The 27,073-nt window shown below is 35.6% G+C and overlaps 3 protein-coding genes and 1 non-coding gene across 7 annotated transcripts; 2 read left to right on the top strand and 2 right to left on the bottom strand.

Moving 5' to 3' along the window:
- The first annotated feature begins 573 nt into the window (after window positions 1-573).
- Window positions 574-3,297, top strand: LOC130997937 (histone deacetylase HDT1-like). Its single transcript, XM_057923373.1, has 9 exons — window positions 574-725; window positions 1,130-1,200; window positions 1,277-1,494; window positions 1,607-1,626; window positions 1,764-1,811; window positions 1,901-2,085; window positions 2,606-2,665; window positions 2,742-2,829; window positions 2,921-3,297. The coding sequence occupies exons 1-9, from the start codon at window positions 713-715 to the stop codon at window positions 3,109-3,111; spliced, it is 894 nt and encodes a 297-aa protein (XP_057779356.1). The 5' UTR covers window positions 574-712; the 3' UTR covers window positions 3,112-3,297.
- A 1,343-nt stretch (window positions 3,298-4,640) lies between these two features.
- LOC130997936 (splicing factor U2af small subunit B-like) lies at window positions 4,641-7,835 on the bottom strand. 4 transcript variants are annotated; one of them, XR_009093258.1, is made up of 6 exons: window positions 7,504-7,810; window positions 7,100-7,268; window positions 6,406-6,532; window positions 5,771-6,211; window positions 5,149-5,641; window positions 4,641-5,050 (listed from the first exon to the last, which is right to left on the bottom strand). XR_009093258.1 is itself a non-coding variant. In XM_057923370.1 (5 exons), the coding sequence occupies exons 1-4, from the start codon at window positions 7,738-7,740 to the stop codon at window positions 5,791-5,793; spliced, it is 954 nt and encodes a 317-aa protein (XP_057779353.1). In that variant the 5' UTR covers window positions 7,741-7,835; the 3' UTR covers window positions 4,641-4,986; window positions 5,771-5,790. The 4 variants fall into 4 exon arrangements, 3 of the variants coding, with proteins under 3 accessions (XP_057779353.1, XP_057779354.1, XP_057779355.1); XM_057923370.1 differs by lacking the exon at window positions 5,149-5,641 and having other exon boundaries at window positions 4,641-4,986; window positions 7,504-7,835; XM_057923371.1 differs by having other exon boundaries at window positions 4,641-5,641.
- Window positions 7,836-7,907: 72 nt separating this feature from the next.
- On the top strand, window positions 7,908-7,990 carry TRNAL-UAA (transfer RNA leucine (anticodon UAA)). The gene has a single exon. It is a non-coding gene; the product is annotated as a tRNA-Leu (tRNA).
- Window positions 7,991-22,301: 14,311 nt separating this feature from the next.
- Window positions 22,302-26,271, bottom strand: LOC130997935 (enolase). The gene is made up of 17 exons (XM_057923369.1): window positions 25,953-26,271; window positions 25,708-25,771; window positions 25,268-25,332; window positions 25,126-25,173; window positions 24,941-25,027; window positions 24,767-24,847; window positions 24,465-24,566; window positions 24,298-24,378; window positions 23,934-24,008; window positions 23,783-23,845; window positions 23,597-23,674; window positions 23,313-23,507; window positions 23,156-23,206; window positions 22,972-23,060; window positions 22,840-22,891; window positions 22,693-22,749; window positions 22,302-22,604 (listed from the first exon to the last, which is right to left on the bottom strand). The coding sequence occupies exons 1-17, from the start codon at window positions 26,016-26,018 to the stop codon at window positions 22,524-22,526; spliced, it is 1,335 nt and encodes a 444-aa protein (XP_057779352.1). The 5' UTR covers window positions 26,019-26,271; the 3' UTR covers window positions 22,302-22,523.
- Window positions 26,272-27,073: the final 802 nt, after the last annotated feature.

Here is a 27,073-nt window from a genome sequence, read left to right as displayed (position 1 = left end):
TACGAACTCAGAAAAATTTCAGCTACGCAAAATACCATAAATTAACAAATAAAACTTCATTCAATTTGAACCGATGTATGAATTAACATAACTATCATACACTGAAAACATACAAAATTTTCAACTAAATCTAAGGCCCTTTCAATCAAAAATTGCTTCAATTCGATGGAATTCAATATCGGATTCTTTACCTACGAAATAATCATTTTCTACAAGAAACCTAGTACACGGAAATCGAGGACAAAAAAGAGTGCAAGATAACCGATAATAGGCTGTTTAGTTGTATGAAAGACCGGGTTTTCGAGGTGGACCGGCTGCTTCACTTAAAGTTGAACAGATGACACGTATCAGGATCTGAAGGGTGATCCTCATTAGGGGTGATCTAGCATGGACATTACCGATTGAGGTTCCCGAATTTTGGACAATGAGCTTTAGCAAAATAAACGAAGCCCACAGCCAAAGTCCAAAACGAAACGAGCCATCGCCACCGCCAGTGTGCAGATTCCAGAAGCATCCACTTGGATTACGGTAGTCCGCGTCGCATAGTATCTAAACCCCATCCCGCATTTATAAATTCATTTTTTAGCCCTAGCATTTTTCATTAGTCGGGTTTCGATTTTTGCCTCCTTTCCCCGTCTTCTCAAAACCCTAAACATCTCACTGTCTCTAAACCCCGCCACTCTCGCACGCCACTCACGCATCCTTCTGCGCAATGGAGTTCTGGGGTGAGTTTTATTTCATTTCTCTTTATTATCTTCTTCCTTTGTTTTCGGTTACATAAATTATATTATTGTGTTGTTATTAACCATATTACGAGGATTCTTTAGCATAACAGAGCAACATTTGTGATTGTAAGCTTGCTTGTTTTGTGCGTGTTTTTTATTTGCTTTCCTGCACTGTAAAATTATTTGTTCAGAAACATTGCGACTCCTTTCAAGATTTGCAGCGTCATTGTTGTCGATGATTTGTAACGCGTCAATTAGAAACTATTCAAATTAGTATTGCAAACTCCCATGTTTTCAGAAATTGTTTGCTTAAATTACCTACGCCAACATCTTTTTTTTTCGTTTTCACCATCCTGAAATTCCTCTCTTAATGGATTTATAATTGCAAATGCTCATTGGTTCAGGTGTTGAGGTCAAAAGTGGAGAGCCTCTTAAGGTTGTGCCTGGCGAGAATATGGTTTTGCATCTGTCTCAGGTCTGATAATATTTTGTTTAGATATCTAGTTTATTTTAGTTTTCATTATTCTGAACATCAATTTTCTTTCTTACAGGCTTGTCTCGGTGAGACGAAAAAGGAGAAAGCAAATGATTCTGTCTGCTTATTTGTGAATGTTGATGGGAAGAAACTTGTTCTTGGAACGCTAATCACTGAGAAGCTGCCCCAGCAACAGTTTGACTTGGTGTTCGACAGAGATTTTGAGCTATCACATAACTGGAAAAGTGGAAGTATCTACTTCTACGGATACAAGGCCAATAACCCTTTTGATGAATATCCTTTGAATTGCATTTTTCCTTTTAAAGCAATGTCTTCTTATCAAACACTATAATATGCATTATTGTTTGGAATTTTTTCCTTGACTCTCAAGTTCTTTCATCCCCACTATGCAGTCGGACGAATCTGGTATTAATCCCATTATTACTGTATTAATTAGCATTTATACCCTGCTTCAAAATATAAAATTAACCCTCTTACCCCATCCCTATCTACCTACTAACAACGTTGTTTAGGTTATGTAATCTATTTGCTTACTTTTTCAGATGAATCTGATTCTGAAGAGGATATTCCTCTCGTGACTGTCAATAATGGTACCTAGTTTACGCTTATATCTGATAATGGCATGGTGGCAACTGGTTTTATTTCAATGTGTTAAGATATTGTGTCATGTAATCTTCAGCTAGACCTGAGCCAAAGGTTAAGCAAGAGAAACCTGCAGAAGCTGTTAAAGCCAAGGGTAAAGAGTCTGATGCTGGTAAGCAGAAGGTGAAGATTGTTGAGCCTATCAAAGATGCCAATCCAGAAGATGATGATGATACCAGTGATGATATGATGTCTGAAGATGATGATGAAGATGACTCTGAGGTACATTCACATATTCAAATAGAGTATGCTGGTTCGTATTATAATATTCTCAGCTGCTCCAATATTTCTTAATAATTATGGATAAATTTAATATTTATTATCAGAATGTTGATTTCTTTCAGCTAGTGAGCTTCTGTTGTTTGAGGTTTAGCTTTGATTACTTGGTTTTCTTGTTTTTTGAGTCTATTGAAGTCATCTTGGCTTGAGTGTGGTTTCTTATTTCATTTAGCTGACTATAATGTTCACTAGCTGAAAATGATAATAGATATAATTATTATAATTTTTTATATATTTATTAATGTGGACAACAAATGATGGATTATCAGTTCAATTTTTTTTATGGCATATTATTGTAAATTTGATGGCATTCTGTTCTGCCATCTATTTTTATTGGGATTAACTATTGTTAGTACTGGATCCTATGTAATTGTTCTCTACCTGATTTTGCCAATTATATTTTGCAACTTTTGAGATTGAAATATGTTCCAACGGCTTCAATTAATTAGTTAGACAATTGCAGGATGGGGATGATTCTGATTCTGATGAATCTGGTGAGAGTGATGAAGATACACCAAAGAAGGTAAAAACATGACTTATTTGTCTGATTTTTTGAGATATGTGTAGATTGTGTATGTACTTATATTTTCCTCTTTAAGGCCGAGTCAAGCAAGAAAAGAGCTGCAGAATCTGCTACTAAAACTCCTGTGCAAGACAAGAAGGCCAAAGTGACCCCCCAGAAAACTGGTTATAATCTTGTCTCAGCTTTTGTATAGATTACTTTTTTTATATGTTGTATTGTTTACTTTGTCTCATATATTTTATGTTGTTGGTTCAGATGGAAAGAAGGTTAGTGGTCACGTAGCCACACCTTACCCGGCAAAGCAGGCTGGGAAGACTCCTGCTAACAAGCCAAATCAGCAGACACCACAATCTGGAGGATCGGTCTCGTGCAAGAGCTGCACCAAATCATTTGGTTCAGAGAAAGCTTTGGAATCCCACACAAAAGCCAAGCATGCTAGCAAGTAATTTGGGAATCAGACGCGATTCGATTTTTTGCAGACTTGGCCTTCAATTATCATGAGGGTATTTCAACGTGTAAAGGCTGGGGTAGGTTGAGAAGTCTTCTACATGATGGTTTTGGTTTATCGGAAACAATGTAGCTAAAAGATATTTCTTATGTTTTCTTTCATGAATTTTGAATTGATGCATGAATTTTGCCGTGTCTCTAATTCCAATTATTTGTTATGGGTATGCTTTAGGTGTTACAGTGGTGAAGGTAATTTGTTTCTTAAAAGGTTCTATGTTGCATGTGTAGCTAATTGTTTCTTTACTTGCATTCACATGGTGATGTTGGAAGTTTGAAATCATCATAACTGGGTGCATTAACACTTGAAACTTTGGCATGTAGTGAAAAAAAGTCGAAAATCCAATAATAATGCTTCAAAAAAATAGGACATAAATTAAAAAAAGCAGATAAAATAGGAGAGAAAAGAGAGTAGTAAAATAAGTAATGAGGAGAGATAGTGAGTAAAGAGTAATTTTTTTTAAGTTAGGACGTAACAAATGCGACGTCTAAAAAGGAAATTTAGAATGTTATTATTATACATGTAAAGTTTGTTCAAATAGCAAATAATTGAGATAATTCAATTTATCTAGATTAATCTTCAATTGCCTCCTATGATTAGAGGGCCGATTTTCTTTTGAACAAATTAATCTATAAGGCCGTGTTCTTTGTTATGGATAAATTTATTATGAAAAATTTGAACATATTAATTTTTAAGGTTGTGTTATTTTTTATGGATAAATTTATTATGAAAAAATTGAGGGATACTAATAATTTATGATTTCAAATGTCTCATTTCCTTTTCCCTCATTTTTTACAAAAGAGAATCATCATTTTCCATTTCTTCTTTTTCACTTCAAGGAGTGATAATATTATCACATTAAAATTGAAATATCCCTATTTTTTCTATGATATTATTCATCCTTGAAGTGAAAATAAGAAAGGAAAAATGACGAGTTTCTCTTTTGTGTCAAATGTTGGAAAAGAAATGTGACATTTAAAGGCATAAATTTTTGTTATCCCTTCTTTTTCAATGATAAATTTATCCATCAAAGTAAACGCACCACAAAGAGAATACACTCTAAAAGTATCTTCTACAATTTTGCCCGACAGATGAGTTTTACTAAAATGTCATCATTAACTCGTTTAAATTTGTAGTTAGACACGCATCAGTGTGTGTGACGCGGTGAAATCCTCTGTTAGAATTTTGGTTGATAGATTAATACTACTGTTAATTTATCTTGATAGAGCATTTTCAGTATACGTTGGTGGTGCAACTTGATTCGAGGCAGGTTTTCCTTCGAACAGAGGAAAGACTTTCTTTTGAACAGATATTCTTCAGATAATTGAATTCACAACAAATTAATGGTGTAAATCCATATTACCAACTTTACATACAGTTTATGTTGTCATGTGCCACAAACTATCGAAATAAGGAAATTCACTGAAAAAACAGTTCACATAAAAAAACACTCACGAAAGAAAAAAAGAATACCAAAATAACTTGGTTGCCCAAGTTTTCACAATACTAACAATACGGTGAAAGCACGATTCAATTTAGTCACAACAGAAGGATGAATGTAAGAGTTTCAATATTACACACCTTAAGGAATCCAAAAGGAAGAAAAAAAGGAAACAATAATCTTCTAAAGATAAGGGAAATCATTGCCTGAGTAAGAACTGCTGCTTGAAATTCTAAAAACTAAACACAGCACGACAGTCGCTCTGAAGAAGCCACTTCATTTCTGTGTCGAATTGATATCACAAGAACTTAATCCTCAGCCATCACATATATTGGCTGCATCTTGCAATCTTTTCTGCAGTCAAAACTGGCCAACCTGTATACAAATATTAACATAAGCTGCTACAAAAAAGACCATGCCCCAGCAGGAGTATCCGGCCCTGCACAACTTGAAAAAACTGTATTAAATGATCAAATATTAAAACGGGATTATCCTTCAGCTTCACATCGATAGGTGATTAGAAAAAAGGACGCTTACCTGTTTATTATATTAGTCACCCCAGGAATTGGTTGGGAGGATTGAGGTGGGGGTGGGGGGAGTGCAACATAGTCAAGGAACAACAACAGTTCTAAGGTGAACACAGATAATTGAGGAAACATAGTCCAAGTTATTTCTATCTGAAAAGACAAAACAGATCCTGCTCCACCAACTGATAATAATATGATCAGTTTAGTCATGCAGGATTCAGCAAAAGAAGTGTTTGCCAAGTGTGTGGGTTGGAGGAGGGGGAAGGGGGTGCATGACATGCTAAGATTTCTATAGCAGCTTCCTCTTCCTAGAATAATTATTGGCCTCACCAAACGTTTGCTGGAATGCATGCCTATTCCCATAATTGAAAACTAATTTTAGGATTTTTAGGCTGTTTAAAAGAAAAATGTTGAATCAAGTGCCTGTGTTCATTTGCTATTCCTCCTAAACATAGCTATTTCTTTGGAAGGAGGAAAGGGAGAAAATGGTGAATTATCCGCACCTGCACAGTGAAAATAGGCAGTAAGCCTTTTCTCACGGCAGTACGTAGTTAATGAGTAAAAGGAGTATATGGTCTAGCGCCAGAAGCTACATGACAGGGGGAATAATCAAACAAAGTAAGGAGACAAACCAAGATTAACTGCATAGCATTTAGAAGTCATAATCTCCATTTCCTTGCTCTGTTGGACGCTGATTGTCGTCATAGGAACGCGAACGCCCATCATTATGTTCAAAGCCATGGTTACCATCCTCGGGTTTATTATTATGATCTCTAGCAGGTTCAGGATTCTCCCTTTCCTTATTCCACTGTTCAATTTTGGCCCTTCTCTCCGCACTGCTTTCTCTGACTGGGCTCCTGTTTCTCCTTCCCCCAGGACTTCTGCTTCGGCCACTCCTTCGACCCGGGCTTCTGCTTCGAGGTCTTCTGCCTCTATCATGGTGACGGTTATCACCACCCCTTCTCCCAGAGCCATGACGCTCCTCATAGCCACGGGGACGAGGACTACGGCTTCTGCTTCTACTGCGGTCATGCCTTCGTCTACCCTTCCGAAACAACTGCTGCCTCAGTTCCCTACAGGCAAATTAAATACATCAATCATAAATGAGGCAAACGAATTATATATAGATCTTGATGATCTAAGGACTGAAAATAATTCATATTTTATATTTTAAATGGTGTTTTTATTTTAGCCCAGCCCTATATATATATATATACACACATATATATATGTATATATTGAAATAATAAATTGAGACAAAGCACACCTGCTAATCTTTTTCAGATGCATGAAGTTGCAGTATCCACCTCGATTACATACATTTTCTTCATATTGCCTACAAGTTGCCTCACGGAAATCCGTCACAGGAGAGAAGTCAGCAATGATAGGTCGCCCTAGAAACATTCAATTTAAGTAATCTGACGTCAGTTCAAACCAAAGGTAAAAGCCCAATCAGGAAATCAATTCAACATTCCAGACACCGACAAAAGTAAATGGAATAAAGACATTCTCCAGGAGAATAAGATGCAGCAAAAATAAATTGCACTTGTTTGAAGAAGTCTCCACAATATTACATACCACTAACACTAGGTTTACATATTGGGAAATAGTCATTTGTAAGACAAGTCACGAAAGAAAACACATTCAGCCCAACTTTTTATGATCATAGCTTATAAATTTAGGATGTTCCTCAGGGTATACAGCTAGAAATAAATTTGGAAAAGGAGATCTATAAACCTTGAAGACTACTGTTTCGAACTTATGCAATTCATAATCATCTATGATATACAAATAAACTGCAGATACAGCTACCTAGAACCCAATGAAGGCTAAAAAACAAATGGAAAGGAATTTTATACCCATTTCACAAGTAAAACACTAGTTTAACCTAGTATTTTCGATATATTTAGAGTTCATGTTTTGCAAATTCAGCTAAAAGCACAAACTGTAATAAGACGAACCTTCATAAGATCTTCCAACAAGATTCTGTAGCGCATTCTGCGCTTGGTCTTCTTCCCTAAACTGGACGTAAACATTACCAACCATGTGGTCAGCCAAATTATCACATATGTTCAGGCTCTGGATATCACCATATTTGCTCAGCTCCTGAAACAAATCTTCGTAGAAATCCTATCCACAACAAAGTGAAAACAAAACTAGAAAAATCAATCCAGGTCCTCTAAGCTAATCACTGGAACCCTAGAAATTCAACACAAATATATCATCGTGCAAGTAAGATGCTTCTACTGGAAACCTAAAAGTTTCAATATGCTAGGCAACAAATCACTAAACGCTCAGCTGAGTTTAAAAAACAATAATACGAATGAAACATTGGGCCAATTAATTGAAGGCAAAGAAAGAGAACCTCGAAATGGGATTGGATCTTCTTGGGATCGATGGGCTGGCCCTGGGGGTCGACGCCGGGGGTGATCATATCGGGGCGTTGGTACATGTTGGAGAGCAGCAGAGTGGGGCTGATGCTGGGCTTCGTGTGCAGACGCGAGCACCGGTCGCCGTGCCTGCACGCGCCGATCTTGAAGTAGAAGGGGCAGTTCACCCTGTCCTTCTCCGTTCCGAATATCGACGCCAAGTGCTCCGCCATCTTTCTCTCTCTCCAGATTTCTTTCTTCTGTCTGTGCCAGAGAGAGAAGCTTGTTTGTAAAGACTCAGCTCCGCTCTAGGGTTTGCAGATTAAAATGTTTTGGCAGGGGGGTGGGGGGTGGGGGGGCGCCTCTCTATATATGTACAACGTTAATTACTAACAATCCAGCTGGTTTGCCCGAGAGGTTAAGGGGGAAGACTTAAGATCTTCTGCACATAAGTGCGCATGGGTTCGAACCCCATAGCCAGCACTTCAGTGTTCATTTTTATTTTTAAATAGTTATAATTCCAATATACTACTCCTTCGTGTTCATTTTTATTTTTAAATAGTTATAATTCCAATATACTATTTTTAAATAGTTATAATTTCAATATACTACTCCCTTTGTGTTCATTTTTATTTTTAAATAGTTATAATTCCAATATACTACTCCCTTCGTCCGCGATATCGTTTCCACTTCCATTTATAGAAGTAGTAAGGTCTACAAACTTCCACTCACAATAATAGTGAGACCTAGAACATTCTTTAGCATAATTTTATGGTCTACAAACTTCCACTCACAATAACAGTGGGACCTAGAACATTCTTTAGCATAATTTTATTTTGAAAACATTGTAATTCCAATGTTATTATTATTATTATTATTATTATTATTATTATTATTATTATTATTATTATTATTATTATTATTATTATTATTATTATTATTATAACATTTCATGTTTAGAACATTGTATTTTATTTTTTTAAAACATTATATTTCCAATAATTTTTTTTTCTTTATAATTACAAGTAAACAACCCGCACCACACAAAAGTGGAAAATAACCACACGCGGGCGGAACCACTAACCACATAACAAAGGTGGAAAATAATCACACACAGAAAGAACACTACCCGAACACTACCCATACAAATATGAAAAAATTACCCCTCATACAGACAAGATTGGACCCAAAGGTGGAAAATAATCACACACAGGGAGAACACTACCCGAACATTACCCATACAAATATGAAAAAATTACCCTCATACAAACAAGATTGAATCCAAGATCTCTGATAAATGAGAGTCTATTAATGCCTCAATCACTTGAGCTAGGTCTTATTGGCATTATATTTCCAATATTATTATTTGTTATTTCATTGTTCAACATTTTATGTCTAGAAGACTAGAGCAATGTAATTTGTTTTTTTTTCGATCTTTTATTAGATGGCATATGTATAGAGAGGTTAGTACCTTTGCACCATCAAAATATTCAACAATCGTTCGAGCTTCTACAATTTTTTTTTTTCGATCTTCTCTTTTTTCAAAAAAAGGAACTCCAATTTTATCTTGAACTAGTACGCCACATCCGTGCGATGCACAACGAATATCCAAATTAAACGATATATTTGATTAAATAAGTATAAATATTAAGCAAAATTAAAATATAAATAAATGCAACACATGTTTTATAAATAAAATAAAATAAAATAATCAACATCAATTACTCAATAAAATTTTGAATTTAAGAACGTAAATTTTTAACTTTATACAAAGTGTAATGATAATTAAAGTTATTAAATAATTTTAAATCATTTAATAATAAAATTTAACGTTGTACATTATTATTACAGAGTATACACGTCATAATAAATAAATAAATAAATATTTTCATACACAAACATAAATAAAAAGTTGTAAAATTTTAACAAAGAGAGAGAAAATAAAATATTTTAAAGTTTTCATAAATTATTCGTTTTAAACTCATTTTTTATGATTTTTATACCATATTAAATATTTCTGTCACAAACCTAAATTTAAAATGCATATTAAATATTTCTTCATTAATCAAATTTGACAATGATTAGAAAAGAATTACTCACTCCGTCCACTAAATTATTCGTTTTAAACTCATTTTTTATGATTTTTATACCATATTAAATATTTCTGTCACTAACCTAAATTTAAAATGCATATTAAATATTTCTTCATTAATCAAATTTGACAATGATTAGAAAAGAATTACTCACTCCGTCCACCAATTCGTGTCCTAATTTCTATTTTGGTCCGTCCACCAATTTGTGTCTTATCTATTTTTAGTAACTATTTCCTTAACAAATAATAACTTTTTCTTAAAAGTCGTGTCTCTTTCTCCACACATACATTTTTTCGTAAAATTCGTGCCCCTCCCCCTAGGACACGAATTGGTGGACGAAGGGAGTAAACTATATAACAAAACAGGGATAAAAATAGTGAGCAAATTGGTAGGAAAAAAGAGAGAAAAAAAGAGGGAGAAAATTGAGAGAAAAAAAAAAACTCCTCTTTTATATATTATATAGATAGTCTGTTAGTATTGTTATTTTACATCTTAGTCGCACGATTTTATTTGTAACGTTCCTTCCCCATCCCCACCTAGCGTGGATCGGTAAATAGGGTATACTAAAATATCTCTATACCTTTTTACGTATATTTATATTAGGTATGGAGAAATTTCACACCATTAACTATACCTTAATTTCTTATAGACTTTATACAATACACTTATCGTACATTTGTAGTATATTTTATTAAATCTCAGTATATTGCACTTTCACAGTGTATCAAAATTTTCGATTTTATACCAAAATTACGGTATATTATTCATGCAAAAATTTGATCGATAATATCGATAACTTATTTATTGAAAATATATATACATACTGAACATCATTTAACTTAAGCTCTCTCACAAGTTCATACCAAAACAATCATTATAATTATAATTAGTGTTAATAGTGCGAAATATTCATTGGGGATAGTGAAATCAATACTTGTCTTTTCAACATTATTTCAATAAATTATAGCCAATTTTAAATGTTTTGGACGGAATTACCCATGCCTTTCTCTGTTGTAAGTACTAAAAATACACAATATTTTTTTTATCTCTGTTCTCACTCTCTCTTTCTCTCTCTCAAATCCTAGCTGTTGGGAACCTTGTGGAATATCCTAATCCTTGTTTTGATGATACCAAAATTCATAGGTCGTAATTGTAATAGACTAGAATTGTTTTGAACTCAAGTGTTAGAGTTCGTTTCTAATTTAGTTTGCGGTTCTGAAGACTGAAGACTGAAGATACCAACTGAAGTATCAGTTGAAGAATCAGTTTGGAACTGATTACTTAATGCGTGCCACAGACTGATACTAAAGTCAAGTATCAGTTGAACATTCTTCCTCGGACTGATCTTCCAACGTTCAAAGGAAGCCACGTACTCACAAGAGTACAGCCGCATTAAATGCAGAGATCTCAGGATCTTATCTCTGCAGAGGTCATTCCTATTTGGTGGTCACTTTATCAGAGACGTCACATCTCCTGTCCCTCAAGAGAGCCGTTTCCACCAGACAAGGAACCTCAAAGATTGAAGCCTCAGCCCAAATTTGAATTGCTCTCCAACAAAAGAAATCTTGAGGACGTTCTACGCCAACGGATCTATTCAAGAATTCTCCTACAAATAGCGCTCGAGGATCACTTCAACCTTCACCGATTCAACAACATAAGCTGAAGCTATGCCGAAATTGCTACTCAGCCTAAAGCTTAAACTCCCCAAAGCTTGAATCGAAGAAGAGAATTCCAAAGCCAAAATCAGTCACTGCTGATTACATACATTCTCTTAGACCTTAGGCAAACCTCTGTTTACCCAGAAGCCAAGGTCAAACTTGCTACAAATAACTTGTTCTTTGCAGTATAGTTGGCACTCGTTCAAACCTCATTTCCAAAAGAAAGATTTGAGTGTTTTGAGTGATTCGGAGTTCAGAAGGGTTATCTGACTCTGAGAGTCTTAGCGCGGGTTGTGCTAAGCAAGAGAAATCCGACGCGAGTGAAGTGTGGGTACTGAAGAAGGATTTTCTTCAGTGGTACGTTTGTGTGCACCCGGCAAGCACACGGTTTGGTTTGCAGTGCACCTGTTAAGCACTTGCGGAGTGAATTGTTGGTCTGATCAACCGACCGTGGATGTAGGAAAGGGTTTTTCCTAACCACGTAAAAGTCTCTGTGTTGTTTACAGCTTTCAGTTTTACATTCCTACTTGTGTTGTTTCAATTGATAAACTGAATACTGATTAACGGCAAAGAGAAACCTAAGACCAACAACGTGCTCAACCGAGGCTATTGCGAAACTAAGTTTAATTTCCGCTGCGTATGATATCAGTCTGACTGATCTATCCTTTGATAGTCAGGAAGAGTGTTATCATCTCTGTTTTAGCAAACTCAACTGAAGCTCATAAGTGCATCAGTTAAGTTCCAGTAACTTAACTGATAACTCCTTACTGAAGAGCTTTCAGTATCAGTCGTCAACCCTGTTTGGTCAAAACTATTTTCAGTCAACAGGTGTCTTTGTTTGCGTGTAAAGTTTTGTTTAGATCTCTATCTTGAGATCCCTCTGATTGAGGATTTTGTAAAAATAGCCCATAGGTGTATTCCCCCCCCATACACCTATTCGAGACCCCCGGGACCTAACACTAGCTAGTTTCTTTATCGTGCCTCGATCGCTCTAAAGCCTTAGTTCTCATGTCAAGCCGTCAAGTTGCTATCTCTTTCTCTCTCTCTCTTCGACGAGTAGCTCTCTCTATTTTCGATAGCCTTTTCTCCGATTAAAGCATCACCTCCGTCAACATCATTTTCTGTAGAATCCTATGAAATATGAGTTCTATGAGTGGTAGGAGTTCAAAGAGTTCTAGATCAACGAGAGTTATGAAATGAAAATTCAAATCTAAGAAAATATGAAACAAATGTAACAAATTTGTATCATCCGTACCAAAATCTGTTGTGCCAGCCAGATGAATGGATGGTCCAAATTTATCCACTGGAACCATCCATTGTTAGAACAGTAGAGATCCGTCAGACATAGGTGCGGCATGAATGGTACGAAATTTATCTTGTCAGACATATGCGCGACACAAATGTTTGCCCAGAACAAGGATTCACCGGCGTAGTCGGTGGCATCCTTTTCAAATCATTGTAGATTTTGTCCTGGCAGTTACATTTACGCGATTTCATTTTATTTTGTATGATTTGTACTTGTATTTGTAGTTGATTTGTTGTAAAATGATACATGAATAAAATGTTGTTTCGAATTTTTGTTATTTCAAATTAGTGTTATTCCGTGTTATTTCAATTTTCTATCACCCAAGCACATGGGACAAATGGTATAAATATTTTATTTTGTACCATTCGTCCCAATGTCTGTTCTTGTCAACTGTTGGAACAGATGGTACGAAATGACATATTCGTTTCAAGTGTCGTTGTGCCAAATGTTGGGAGGAATAGTACGAATATTCCATTTCGCACCTGTAGTGCCAAGGTTTGTCGCGCTAAGTGTTGTAACGAACAGTACGAAATGCCATATTCAAACCATTCATCCCCATTGTTGTCGTGCCAAATGTTAGGAGAAAATAGTATGAAATGACTTATTCGCATCATTCATGTTGATCCCGGTGCGGGTATATACTGGTGTAGTTTTTTTATTTTTTGGGGGAAAAGGGAAGGGGAGAAGAAATACACCAGTTAACATTTTTAATTTTTCTTTGCTATTTTTCAACTTGAGTATTCTAAGGCAGGTGGACTGATAATGTGTCAGCTTGAAAGATGCAAATCAGCATACTGATGTATGTTGACTGTTGTTTAGAAAAACTTCTGCCTAGTAGATAATCGATTACCTAGCTCCTCTATCGATTACTTGTCAGCGAGTAAGTTAGAATAGAAATTGAAGCATGTGCATAATTATGCTGGTTTGTACTCGCTGAGACAATATTTTGTCATGTAGAGTTCAGTTTGAGTATGAGTGACCTGAGTTATACTGATAAAACATAAAGATCAGTTTTCATACTTATGCTAAATGCCAATGCAGGTGGTCAGTACGCTGAAAGGTTTGTCAAATAAAGCAACACTAAAAGCACAATCAGTTAGTGTTCAGTTTGTTGAGATGTTTACAAAACAGTTGAAACAAGAACAACAAAACTAAAGTAAAAATATAAAATACAGTATACAAGTAATTTAACATGGTTCAGAGCAACTCTTCCTACATCCACAATCCTAATAAACAGAGGAATCTCTTAACCTTATATTCCTTGTTATATAGCTGCAAGTTAGTTTGACCAGTCAGTTCACTTAGACTGATCAAATGGTTTACGTGGCCATGACTGTTGAGCAATCACGCAGATGCAATATTGTATTGACAATTTACGCGGATTGTGACTATATGTTATTGTTGGGAAATGAAAGAATATCCAATCTCATGTTTTGATGATACCAAAACCACTGAAAGGCACATTCTACCTAATGGTGGTTTGAGTTTCTTGGAGTGCTAGACTGGGTAGTGAATACAAAATGACTAAAGATGTCAGCTCAACTGAAGACTTGCTCAACTGAAGGACGCACACAAGTCCAGAACACACCCAAAGATGCAGACTCAACTAAAAACTCTCAACTGAAGGAAACTGCATCAGGAGCAACTGAGGAATCCACGAGTCATGACATTCGGTCACGTGGACAGCCTCCAAGACATGTTGCAACACTTAAAGAAGCAGAAGCATTGACCTTGAAGGACAGAGTTTCTTCTTTTGTATAAAAGCTTGCAGCATCCGTACCAAAGAACAAGATGGTCATCTCTCCATTCATCAAAAAGAAATAAAGATAAGTGTACCTGAGCCAGAAAAGAGACGTTATCTCCCAATGACAGGATTTGAAGAAGAAGATCTCCGCCAACGGATCTATTCCTTAGAGATGCCTATAAATAGCTCAGAAGAGTTCTCAAGAAAGAGTGAGAGAGAGAAGAGAAGAAAAGAAAAGATTTCGATTCAATCCTCAATGACGAAGCTGCATCAGAAAATCAAATAGAGCTTAATATTACTTAAGCATTGAATCGATGAAGAGATGATTTAAATATTGTAAAATCAGTTTCACTGATTACCTAAACTCTCTTATTGTAACTAGAAATTTCACTTAGATAAAACATTAGCCTAGTTACCGATTACTTGATATTCTGTACTCAGTAATCTTAGTTGGTATATTACAATACCCCTTTTCAAAAGAGCGAGAAGAGTGTTTGTAATCGAGCTTGAGACATAGACCAAGCTCAGTGGTTGTTTAGTACCAGTAAACTAAACAGTTAGGTTGCTTAGCACCCGCAAGCTAAGTGTGTAAATCCAACCCAGTGAGTTGGTTGCTGAAAGGTGTTTCCTTATCAGTATAGGTTGCTTTGCACCCGTAAGCATTGTAGATAGGTTTGTGTTGCACCCGTAAGCATCGTGGTTAGGTTTGCTATGCACCCGTAAGCACATGCCCAGAGTCTTACTCAGATTGATCATCTGGCCGTGGATGTAGGAATGTTATTTTTCGAACCACGTAAAAATCCCTTGTATTCTTATTTGCTTTTATATTCAGTATTTGTGCATATCTCTGTTTCTATAATACTGACTAACTGAAAAGAGTAACTGAGAGATTCTCTGTGAAGAAAATCTTTCAAGGCTATTTCACTAAAGTTTAATATTCTGTTGTTAAAGTTATAGGTTTAACTGATCAATCTTTCGATAGTCAGTTAAATAAGTACTCTACTCTGTTTTACTTACGGCTGAAACCTTAATTGGACTGAAGTTAATTGACCAGCTCGATTAACTGAAGTCACCTACTGAACCTCTGTTTCAGTATCAGTCGCCACCTCTTGTCAATTGAAGCTCGCACTTTCAAATCAGTAAAATTGTCTTTTAGTACAAAGGTGTTTGTTTTAAGTAACATTGATTCAAAAATAGCCTACATGTGTATTCTCTCTCTCTCTCTCCCCCCCCCCATACACCTGTCCTTTCAACCCTCAGGGGACCCAACAATTATTTCCTAGTAGCAACCGTTATTTCGTCAACTTTCAGATTTCTCACTCGAAGCTTACTTGCAAACTTCTCTTCACTTCTACACTTGTCTTTTACAATGAATGAGAGTTACAGATGAGGGTTTTCTCCAACTAAATGAACACACTGTTATAGTTAAAAATAGTTGAAAGGATCAGTGTGTTCAGATCTAGGCTTAGGAGGTTTACAATGAAGAACACTTAGTTTAAGAACTTCTAATATATGCTCAAGTTTGAACTTGGCATTTTACAGTGAAGAACAAGTTTATTTTTGGGGCTATTGTTGTTCTCGAAAGGTTAACCATGAATATTGGAATTTGAATGAACACAGCAATGTCGGAGATTCACCACATAGGTTCCCCACCACCTTGCGTATTTTGAGCTTCAATCATATATATAGACAAGAATTTGAATAGAGCCGCTGGAGAGAGCTTTCTTCAAAATCTAGTATGGTGTCTGTTGAAATCTTCTCATTTGTATCAAGGAATGACTGTGATAGCTGGACTTGCACATCTGTTCATTGATGTTGATATTGGCAAACATCATTTTGCATTTTTCTAAAAAGTGGGATTCACATTTAATACGAACTTTGTAACATTAAATGTACATAATGGCTCTATACGTTTTAAAGATTGACTTCGTTGTAAGCTTATTGACTTTAGGGCTGACGTGGCATAAGTGAATCTGAGCACGTGCCAGCTTTGTATCATTCAATCGGCCAGCGTGAGTAAACTGATGCTTCCATCAGTTCGTGTTTCAGTGCAGTAGAGTCATCGTGTTGGTGGTCTAGCACGAACATGATTAGCTTAACTGTCTGCTAATCCTTCAGACTGGGATTGCTTCATCAGTCTGGTTCTCCTTCAGTTGGATCATTTACTGGTTTTCCTTTGCAGTTTCATCATCAGCTAGGATTTTAGCAGCTTTAAACTTCTTCATATAATTTATCTAAGTCTTTTCTGCTTAGGCTTAGGTTTTAGCATACTACATTTCAACTAGGAACTTTCTGATCCTTTAGTTGATTTTGGTCATAATCAGGGTTAACTTTATTGGGTTTTGACATTAATTAAAATATAGAATTTTCCCAAAAATTCATGCAAGGTCTTTTATGCTAGTGTTGGCACAAGTAGGTCATTTCGCACTTCATACCATTCGTTCCAAGGTTAGTCGCGCCAGAAGTTGTGATGAATGGTACGAATATGTTATTTTGTACTATTCGTGACAAGGTTTGCCGCGTCAGCACTTGAGACAAATGGCACGAATATGTCATTTTGAATCATGCATGCCATAAAATTGGAGTAGTAAAAAATAACAGACTTGCAGTTTGTTCTAATAAATCCAACTATAATCAAAGAAGAAAATTCGAATCAATATTTTATTCATTTACCAGCAAATATAATTACAAATATTAAATCATATGAGCAAATCAATACAAAATTACTCGAAATCTGAAATATCTAGCTAAATTCGTGTACTAAATCTTTATTTTCACTTAAGAAGTAAAAAGAAGTCATCGTTCAGAGGCAAAGGTGAATCCTCCTCCGGCTGGAGTATGTTTTATGTAACCTCCTAGAACGAATGATATGAATTGATTTTTTTCGTACCACTTTACGAGAATGTAAATGTGTCGTTCGGCAGCGAAGGTGATTCCTGGAATGGTTGGAGATTGTTTTCCTCTCTCTCTCCTAGCACGAATGGTGGTGCTAATGGCATCATTGGCGCCTTGATACGACATATCTTAGATTTGGATTTGCATCTCATAACTCTCGTAGATCTGCAACTTCTGGAACTCATCGGGGAGAGAGAGAGAAAAGGGCTTGTCGAATAGAGAGCAGTGAGAAAGAAGAAAGAGAGAAAGAAAAGGACAGATAAAGCAATGGTGGAGATGCGGCGGGGGAACAAGGATTTCGAAGAGAGATGAAGTCCAAAAGTAAGGAAAATAGAGAGAGTTTTTGTTTCTTTACGCATAAGAAAGAAGTGACGGGGTAATTTCATCGAAAACACTAAAAATTGACTATTATTTTATTAAAATTATATTTAAGGAACAACTATTAATTTTCACTATTTTGCATGACTAATACAAAAACCGCTTCTTATAATTACAATTCTATATAATATAATTATGTAACTCGTGCTTGTATGTTTATACTTTTTTATATAGAATAAATAACATATATACTATATACAATATACATTATATAAGTTATAACTTTGTAACTCATCCTTATATATTTATATATTATAGTAGTAATTAGCTATATTAATATTACAAGTTAAATGTAATTTATTTTATAACATCAATCATCGTTATATACAATAACTATATTATTAGTTAATTGTAATATTGTATATCTATGCTATATTTAAAAGGAATTTTTTTGAAATGATTTCAAATCTATTTGAATGGCAATTATGTAAAATTAAGGAGAAATATGCCACAGTCTATGTAAAATTTAAAATAAATACATGAAAATTGAATTAATCGTCCATTAGCTTCTTAATTAATCGCCACCAATTTTTAAACCTTTACCCTTTTTTCCCTCTCATTTTATAGGTAAAGCATGTTTTTCCATTTCTCCAACACATTAAGTAGAGATGAGTATCCAGTAATTCGGTCGGGTATGGACAAAAAAATATATCCAAACCCGAATTACCGAACTTTTGAAAATGATATCCAAATCAAACCAAATTTATTTCGGTTATCGAATTGAATTAACCGAAATAATCGAATAATTATTTTGATTATTCCTATTTTTTTAAAAAAATTTATTAAATATTAAACAAAAAGTGTGTTATATTAACAAATAAATTACTTAAGCAAATACTATATAAGTTGTAAACTGTCACAATTCATTGAACTCCAATAACAACAAATATCCCAATTCAACAAATAAAAGTAAATAGTTCAAAATATCGTAATCTTCAAAGTTTAAAATACATTGTTACCAGCAACACAACATAGTCAATATCATCCAAAGTTTCAACTTCTGAATTACAAACAAATAATAAAGCAAGCTAACACTCAATATCTTTCAAATAGGCTTTTTTAAGTAAGAGCATCGGCAACGCCTTACTCGAGTGCTTACTCGAGTAAGGCGTTGCCTTCGTGTATGTGCGTTGCGGACGTGCGGTACTCGAGCATTACTCGAGCCTTCGAGTATGCTCGATCGGGTGGAGAGGGAAGGCGAGTGCAATGCACGCGCCTTAATTAAAAAAATAGAGAAATTTGAATTTTAAATTCAAATTTTGACTGGTTTTCCTCGATATGCGTGCTTTGACCGACCGTTTTCATTTTTTTTTTCTTCTTCTCCTCTTTAAAAAACCCCATCTCCTCCATTCTTCTTCACATCTCTTCTTCTCCAATTTTCTTCTCCTCCATTTCTCTTCAAGAATTTTCTTCCTTCATGGATCCACACAACCCTTTCTATGATCCTAATTGGTGCCCCGATTATCACCCCGATATGGGAGGAATCAACTTGGAGGAGACCCCACCCGAGGAGGAACCGGTCAGTGCAGAGCAGAGTGCCTCCAAACCAAAGAAGGGCGGCCGGAGAAAGGAAATGGCCACCAAAATCAAGCACGACAAGGAAGTAAGGATCCGTCATACTTACCTTCCCGAGCATACGGATCTTATCGTCCAAGTTTGGGCGGAGGAGACCAACGACGCCATCCGTGGGACGGATCAGAAGGGGGAGGCGTATTGGGGCCGGATCCGCGCACGTGTGAACCCCATCATCGGCGTCGACTTTAAGATCCGACAACTTCAAGGCCACTAGGCCCGAGTAGCAGCGGATGTGCGTCTCTGGGAAGCTATTTGGGTGGAGACGCGCAACAATTGGCCCTCCGGTCATTCGGATGATATGCTTCGTGACAAGGCCCAAACCCTCTTCAAGATTCGAAGCCCACAGAAGGCCGCATTCAATTTTTGGAACCCGTGGAAAGTTCTCCGGAACAATCCCAAGTTCAAGTCGATGTACCTCCTTGGAGACGTGCATGCCTCCAAGAGGACAAAGACTACGGAAGAGGGCGGCTTCACCACCTCGGCGTCGGGCGAGGAGACCTCTTCTTCCCGGCCCATTGGCAACAAGGCGACGAAGGCGGCAAAAGGGAAATGGAAGGCATCAGCGTCGCATACGAGCTCGGAGCCTCCACCGAAAATAGTGGAGAGGTTGGACAGGTCCGACCAGCAGATGAGGGCATTCACCGCCCAGTACCAGCGGATGAACGATATCAAGGAGAGGGAGCTCGATATGCAGCTCCTGAACGCGGATACGACGCACATGACGGACGCACAAAGGGCATTGCACGCGTCCATGGTCGCCGACGTGCTCAGGCGTCGTGGTCTAGACTAGGATTTTAATTATGTAATTTTAATGATGGGGTAATATGATGTTTTAGGTGTTGTTAATTTTTATGTATTTTTTTTTATGTTTTAGGTGTTTTAAAATTTTATGTTTAATGGCGTATTTAACTATTAGAAAAATATGTTATTTAAATTATGCAATTAAATTTAAATGAAAAACATAAAAATCAAAACTAATGTTGTTATCAAGTAGGCTATCAAGTAACCCCAATGCAGCACTACCTACTCAATAACACAATCACTATCAAGTAAGCCCATTGCGGATGCTCTAAGGCTATCAGGGTTAAAATTTAAATATTAGAAAAATAAATAAATATAATATAATATGATATACATATAATTCGGTTATTGGTAATTTGGTAAAATAAAATTATATCTAACCAATTACCTAAATACAAAAATTTAATTCGATTTTAACTAAATTAACCGAATTACCGAACCAAATTTAAAATTTTGATTTGATTGATTTAATTTTCCAGTCTTGAAGAATTATGCTCACCGCTAACACCGAGTATGACGTGTCGAGTTTTCAATAGGGCTGTAAACGAACAGAGCTACTCGCAAGTTATTCAAGATTCGATTAAAAAAAAGCTCATTCGGAACTTGATTCGATAGTAAATGAACCAAGCTCGAGCCTGATTTCGAGCTTGAGATTTTTATCGAGCCGAACAGTACTCGGCTCGTTGAGCTCCTGAACATATGCGGATTCGATTGTTCGCGAACATATTTGCGAGTTTATTCACAAACTTTCAGTTGAGCTTTTCAATCGAGTTAGTGCACGAGCCTTAAACGATTCGAACTCAAGCTCCAGTAAGAAATTAGTTAAGAAGCCTTTCCTAGATTTATAACGAATTTGAGCTTGAACATCATATATACGAACATCTGACAAGTTGAGCTCAAGCTCAAACTCGAATTCTATCAAACATCACCCGAGCCAAGCTCGAACCGAGCTCGAACTTGATAAGTGGGTGACAAGCCAAACTCGATCAACAAGATAAAAAGCTCAAATCAAGCTCGAGCCAAGCTCGAATACCCAAATATTTAAACGAACTGAATTTAAGCCTACTAATATTCAGCTCGACTCGTTTACAACCCCAGTTTTCAATATATTTTCCAGACGTAACCCCGACCCCCACATGCTAATTCCACCTTTTCATTTGGTGTCACATAAAGTTACTACTCACGGCCTTTAATTTGAAAATCTGAATTGCCGTAGGCCGCCACCTAGCATCACTTTGTGTTCGGAATAGCATAGCTAGTTATTTGGGATTTAAAAAAAGGATTATTGCCGGAAAATACATATAGTTTGTCAATTTTTTGATTTATAACATGACTTTATAATTTGATCAGAAAATACATCAATTTTCAATTTAATCGCAATTAAAACATGACTTTATAGTCTGACAAGAAAATACACAAAGTTTCAATTTATTCTCAATTATAACATGACATTGTAATTAATTTAGTATAATAATATCAAAGTTTAATACATTAAATATTTTTAATTTTCTTTTCATCTCACAATATACTATATATATACATATATACATATATATTTGATAAATATACATCTATATGTAAATAATAAATAATATTATTTACTTTTTAACATAGTTTCTATTATATATGTACCTAAATTATTTATTGGTCCTAATATTTTATAATTTCATAATTTAAATAAATAAATACTTATTATATATGTAATATATTAATATAATATTAAAATCACACACACACACACACACACATATATATATATATATATATATATATATATATTATGAAATAATTAATCATCTAACTTAAATTAATCAATTAATTAATAATATTTTATATAAATACAATAAATATTAATACATCTGTGATGAAAAATAATCTAAATAAGATCATGTTATAATTGAGAATAAATTGAAACTTGGTGAATTTTCTTGTCAGACTATAAAGTCATGTTATAATTGCGATTAAATTGAAAATTGATGTATTTTCTGATCAAATTATAAAGTCATGTTATAAACTAGAAAATTGACAAACTATATGTATTTTCCGGCAATAACTCTTTAAAAAAAATCTTTCTATTATGTGTTTCATTTCAAAGTAAATTGATTACACAAAAACTTTCTATTGTGCGTGTTCACATTGTAAATTTATTAAAAGAAGATAAATTATAAAAAAAAAATCACCTGTTAAATCCCTCCTCTTTTATAAAATAAAATTTTGTCAATTTTTAATTCTTTATTTTCACTCTAAGGAGTATAGTCTCTTTATCTAAGGAAAAACATTCTTGATCTTCGTTAGCATACCAACAGCCAAGAAACAAACACAATAAAATAGGAAGGTTAGTTCATAAGATGAAAAACACGGCATTCCCGAACTCTGGAAGAGAATTTCAATGTGAGATTTTACAACATGCTCAAGCCTCAGCGTGAAGAGTTTCAGTGCAAGACTCGCTAAAGGTCTAAAACCAAAAATTTCGATTATTCAAACGTCTTCAATTTCCCAAAACATAGCAAGTTCTACGAGACATTATTTAAAGCCGCAGTCACGCCTCCATTGAATTTATAAGTGTCTAGTAGGGAGCAACGGGTGTGCGGAAGTTGGCTCCTGCATACACTGCTTCTGAACCAAGTTCCTCCTCAATCCTCAGCAGCTGCACCCAAGATACCACTTTGTTTATTTGACCGGATAAGAAAACCAAACAAGAGAGAAATAAAAGGTTATGAATATCAGATCCTTGCCTGGTTGTATTTTGCAAGACGTTCGGATCTGCAAGGTGCTCCAGTCTTAATTTGGCCCTGACAGATGAAGCGATGTAATAGATTTCAGCACAGGTATATTACAGTGGATAAAATGAGTAACTGTACAAAGTTTACAACGAGAATTACCGTGGACAATCCAACAGCAAGATCAGCAATGAAAGTGTCTTCGGTTTCCCCACTGCATTGAGAATGAAAGTTTTTGAGTATCTCTCAATACAATTTCGACCACAATACATACAAACATCCAAAATATCATACCTGCGGTGGCTGGTCATCACACCCCATCCAGCATGCTTCGACATTTTTACAGCTTCAATACTCTCAGTCACAGATCCAATTTGGTTAACCTGGAATCAACAAGATGTATAAATTTACTACTACTAAGGAATAAGGATCATAAGAGGCTCCATTGATTGGGTGATTGCAGAAAATGTAGCCATACCTTAAGAAGAAGGGCATTGCAGCTCTTCTCCTTGATTGCCTTCTCAACTCTCTGCAGATGTAAATAACCAGCAAAGTAAGAATTCAAAATATAAATTTCAACAAAGTCCTTGACCCAGCAAAAAGTAACATAAACTACAATTCAGATTGCCAATCACCTTTGGGTTGGTGACAAGGAGATCGTCTCCCACAATCTGCACTTGAGTACCACATTCTGCAGTCATTTTGGCATAGTGCTCCCAGTCATCCTGGTCAAATGGATCTTCAATTGACACAATAGGGTACTCGGACACAAATGACTTGTAGAGATCCTTGAGTTGGTTGCCGGAGATCTTATCTTTCCCATTGTTGTTCTGCAGGGACAAAGCGATGAATGTGAGAATAGAAAAGCTACAGACAACACGTATTCTAATTCTATGAAATTGCAGTGTAGTTAACTTGCCTCTTCCTTGAAGTTCAAATCATAAGTCTTGTCTTCTCCATAAAATTCAGATGCAGCAACATCCATTCCAATAACAACCTAGGAAGAAGGAATAAATAATTGCAGCATCAATACCATTTAACAGGTTAATGCAGCTAAAAGAAGAAACACAATACAGGAGTCAGTAATGCAGAAATAAGAACTCACTTTATCAGTATAACCTGCTTTGGCAATAGCTGTCTTCAGCAGTTCAAGACCCTCCTTGTTCTCCTGTAAATAGCAGTAATGTTGAAAATGTAAATATTCTATGACACAAAAGAAATGAAGAAGCAATGCCATCCAAAGTAGTATATGATACCTGAATGTTAGGAGCAAAACCACCCTCATCACCAACATTAGTGGCATCCTGTCCATATTTCTTCTTAATAACAGCCTGAAATCAAAGTTCAGGTCTGATATTATAAACAGAATAGGTTCACGACATTGATTAGAAAATTCAAGAGAGACTTATACACTAGAGACTTCAAAAATTAACTTATTTTTAGACAAAGAGACTCAGAACACCCTAAATGCAAGAAGAAAAAAATGTAACTTCTATACTAGATCTTTCCTAAAACAAGGCAGCCAAAGCTATTAAACTTTAAAGGTAGAAATAGCTCCAGAAATTGATTGGCAGAGTTGTAGGAGCCCGGAGGGGCAGAGAACCAAGAGATATAACTTGCCTTCAAATGGTGATAGACTTCCACACCCATCTTCATGGCCTCCTTGAAGGAAGAAGCTCCAATAGGAAGAATCATGAACTCCTGCAGGAAAAAAGGTTTATTTTGAGTGAGACAGAATTTGATTATGGCAGTAAGACAATTCAAACAAACTTGCATCATAGACATGCCTGCATGGCAAGTTTGTTTCCAGCATGTGATCCACCATTGATGACATTGAAAGCAGGCACAGGGAGCACCATGTTCTTGTTACCAGCTAGGTTGGCAATGTGCTGATAGCAGAAAGAGTAATCATGTCAGTTATCTAATCAAACAGAACATAGTAGGTACTAGAAATCATATTCAGCAACAAATCTGGAAAATATTAATGTTGGAAGTTGAATAATTCAAGGATTCAATGGTTTGATCATGCTAGAAACACACAGCAGAAAAGACATGTCAACCCAAAAATACTGATGTACATCCCGTATACCTTGTACAGAGGAATATTGAGGACAGCAGCTCCAGCTTTGCAGACAGCGAGGGACACCGCAAGAATAGCGTTTGCTCCAAGCTTCAGAATAACAGTTTTATCATCCAATTAATATATTACCCCAAGAAAAGAAAAGAGGAAAACACCAACAAATAAATAGATACACTAGGATACCTTTTGCTTGCACCAACCCCACTCATTCTGTGTTCCATCAAGTTGGTGAACCATGAAATTATCAATGCCAGTTTGATCTGTTGGGTCCTGAAAAATAAAAAAATAAAAAGGAATCACCATCGGTTCAGTAATGTCACTAAATTCACAAGACAGTTTCATCCTGTAACGAGTCAAGGAAAACAAACCTTTCCAACAAGGGCAGGTGCAATGATACTGTTGACGTTGTTAACAGCCTAACAAAACACACCAGAACATCAAAAAAATTAAGTTGCAATCAGATTTCTCATGGAAAACACATCTATAGACAAATACACAGCGAACACTGACCTTTGAGACACCCTTGCCGAGGTAGTCGGATCCTCCATCCCTCAGTTCAAGAGCCTCATAAATTCCTAAAATAAGATTTAAATAAATTAAAATCAATAAAAGCATCATCTAAAGAGTGTCGCAGACTTTTATTCAGCAGGCAGTTGCACTACTAACTATGATTATATCATGTAACAAACACAGATCATCGACATCAAGTTACTGAAAGAGAACTTAAAAAAACAAAATCCGCATCAAATACTGTTGAACAAAGCATCGTACGAAAACATCAGGAGAAGTCTAAGAAAATAGAGGAGTTCATCTAGTAAAAGAATCAAACTAAACAATTTCAATAAAACCCCCTTAAAGTATCGTTTTCGTATATAATTAATGTTCAAGAGTCCGGATAAATCATTTGGGGATATAATAAAATTAAATAAGCGCAAGGATTCAGATCTTACCAGTGGATGCGCCACTAGGAACGGCAGCTCTAGCAAACACTCCATTGGATGTAAGCACATCAACCTACAGTTAGTCCACACAACCAAACATTATCACTACAAACAAAAACAACTGATGCATGACAATATTAAAGTTTATGTATTAAACCAATCAATCTAACATAAGTTAGTATTACTTCAAGATGAACATGAAATAGATCCACAAAGATATGTGAAAATTAAGCAGAAGATGGTAGTGAACGCACCTCGACTGTAGGATTGCCACGACTGTCGAAGATCTGACGGGCCTTGATGCTCTTGATAGTGGCCATTTCGGAGATAAATTAGATCTAGAGCGAGAGAGAGGTTTAAAGTAGAGAGAAAAGGGTAGAGTGATGCTTTTGACGATATAGAAGGCGGAGAAGAAAATGGGCGTGTATTTGTAGAGGAGGTTGGTGCTATTTAGAGCCGTTGATTTAGATGAGATTGGAAATTAAGGTTTTGTTTGGGCGACAAGAAATTAATCTGACTAAATCTGTGTGCTTTCAAGTTTCATCGACTGTGTCGAAAACTGCAAAATGACTTTATGTGAACTCCTAGAGTTCTCAGTGAGACATGTGATGAGAAATTATTTTCCACTAAATAAAATTAAATAAAAAAATAGTGAAGTTATTGAAATATTTAGAATGATGGGTTATAAATAGTTAACGAATAGGGTCTTCCTAACTTAAAATTGATGATATTAGAAAAAATGAAAAATTAAATCACTTATATTTAATGTTATCATTATAAGTTAACATCTTCGGTACTATAGCGCGATTGCATAAATTTTTTAAATCACTACTACCATTATGGTAATATAAAAAAGATTAATCATGCCTTCTGTAACATTTTTCAACGTTTTTACAAAACACAAAAATTTAGGTACAATCGAGTATACCGTACAATCAAATTGATCCAATATTATTTATAAGGTTCGAGTCAGAATATGAGTTCGAATCAAGATGCGGGTTATGGTCTAAGTGATGATGCAATCTGATTGTACGGTACACTCGATTGTACTCAATATCATCTTTTTACAAAATAGCTTCAAATTTTATTTTTTAATCAAAAACTTCTTAATTTTCAATATTTTTCATAAAAGGTCCTCAATTTTCATCTCTATTAAAAACCCTCTAATTTTTAGGTTTTTTCATAAAATATTTTTAGATTGTCCCCAACTTTTAACATTTTTTCACAAAATGTCCTTACCTTTAATTTTTTATCAAAGCCTCTGACTTTCAATATTTTTAAAAAAATAACTTCTTGTTGTACAACTTTTGGAGCTGAACTACGAGTCACCTTGCTAAATTCATTGGTAAAAGGGAACGACGTCGTTTTATTGGAT

Source organism: Salvia miltiorrhiza, chromosome 8, assembly GCF_028751815.1.
Source record: "Salvia miltiorrhiza cultivar Shanhuang (shh) chromosome 8, IMPLAD_Smil_shh, whole genome shotgun sequence".
NCBI lineage: Eukaryota > Viridiplantae > Streptophyta > Magnoliopsida > Lamiales > Lamiaceae > Salvia > Salvia miltiorrhiza.
This window is presented reverse-complemented; position numbering and strand designations above follow the sequence as displayed.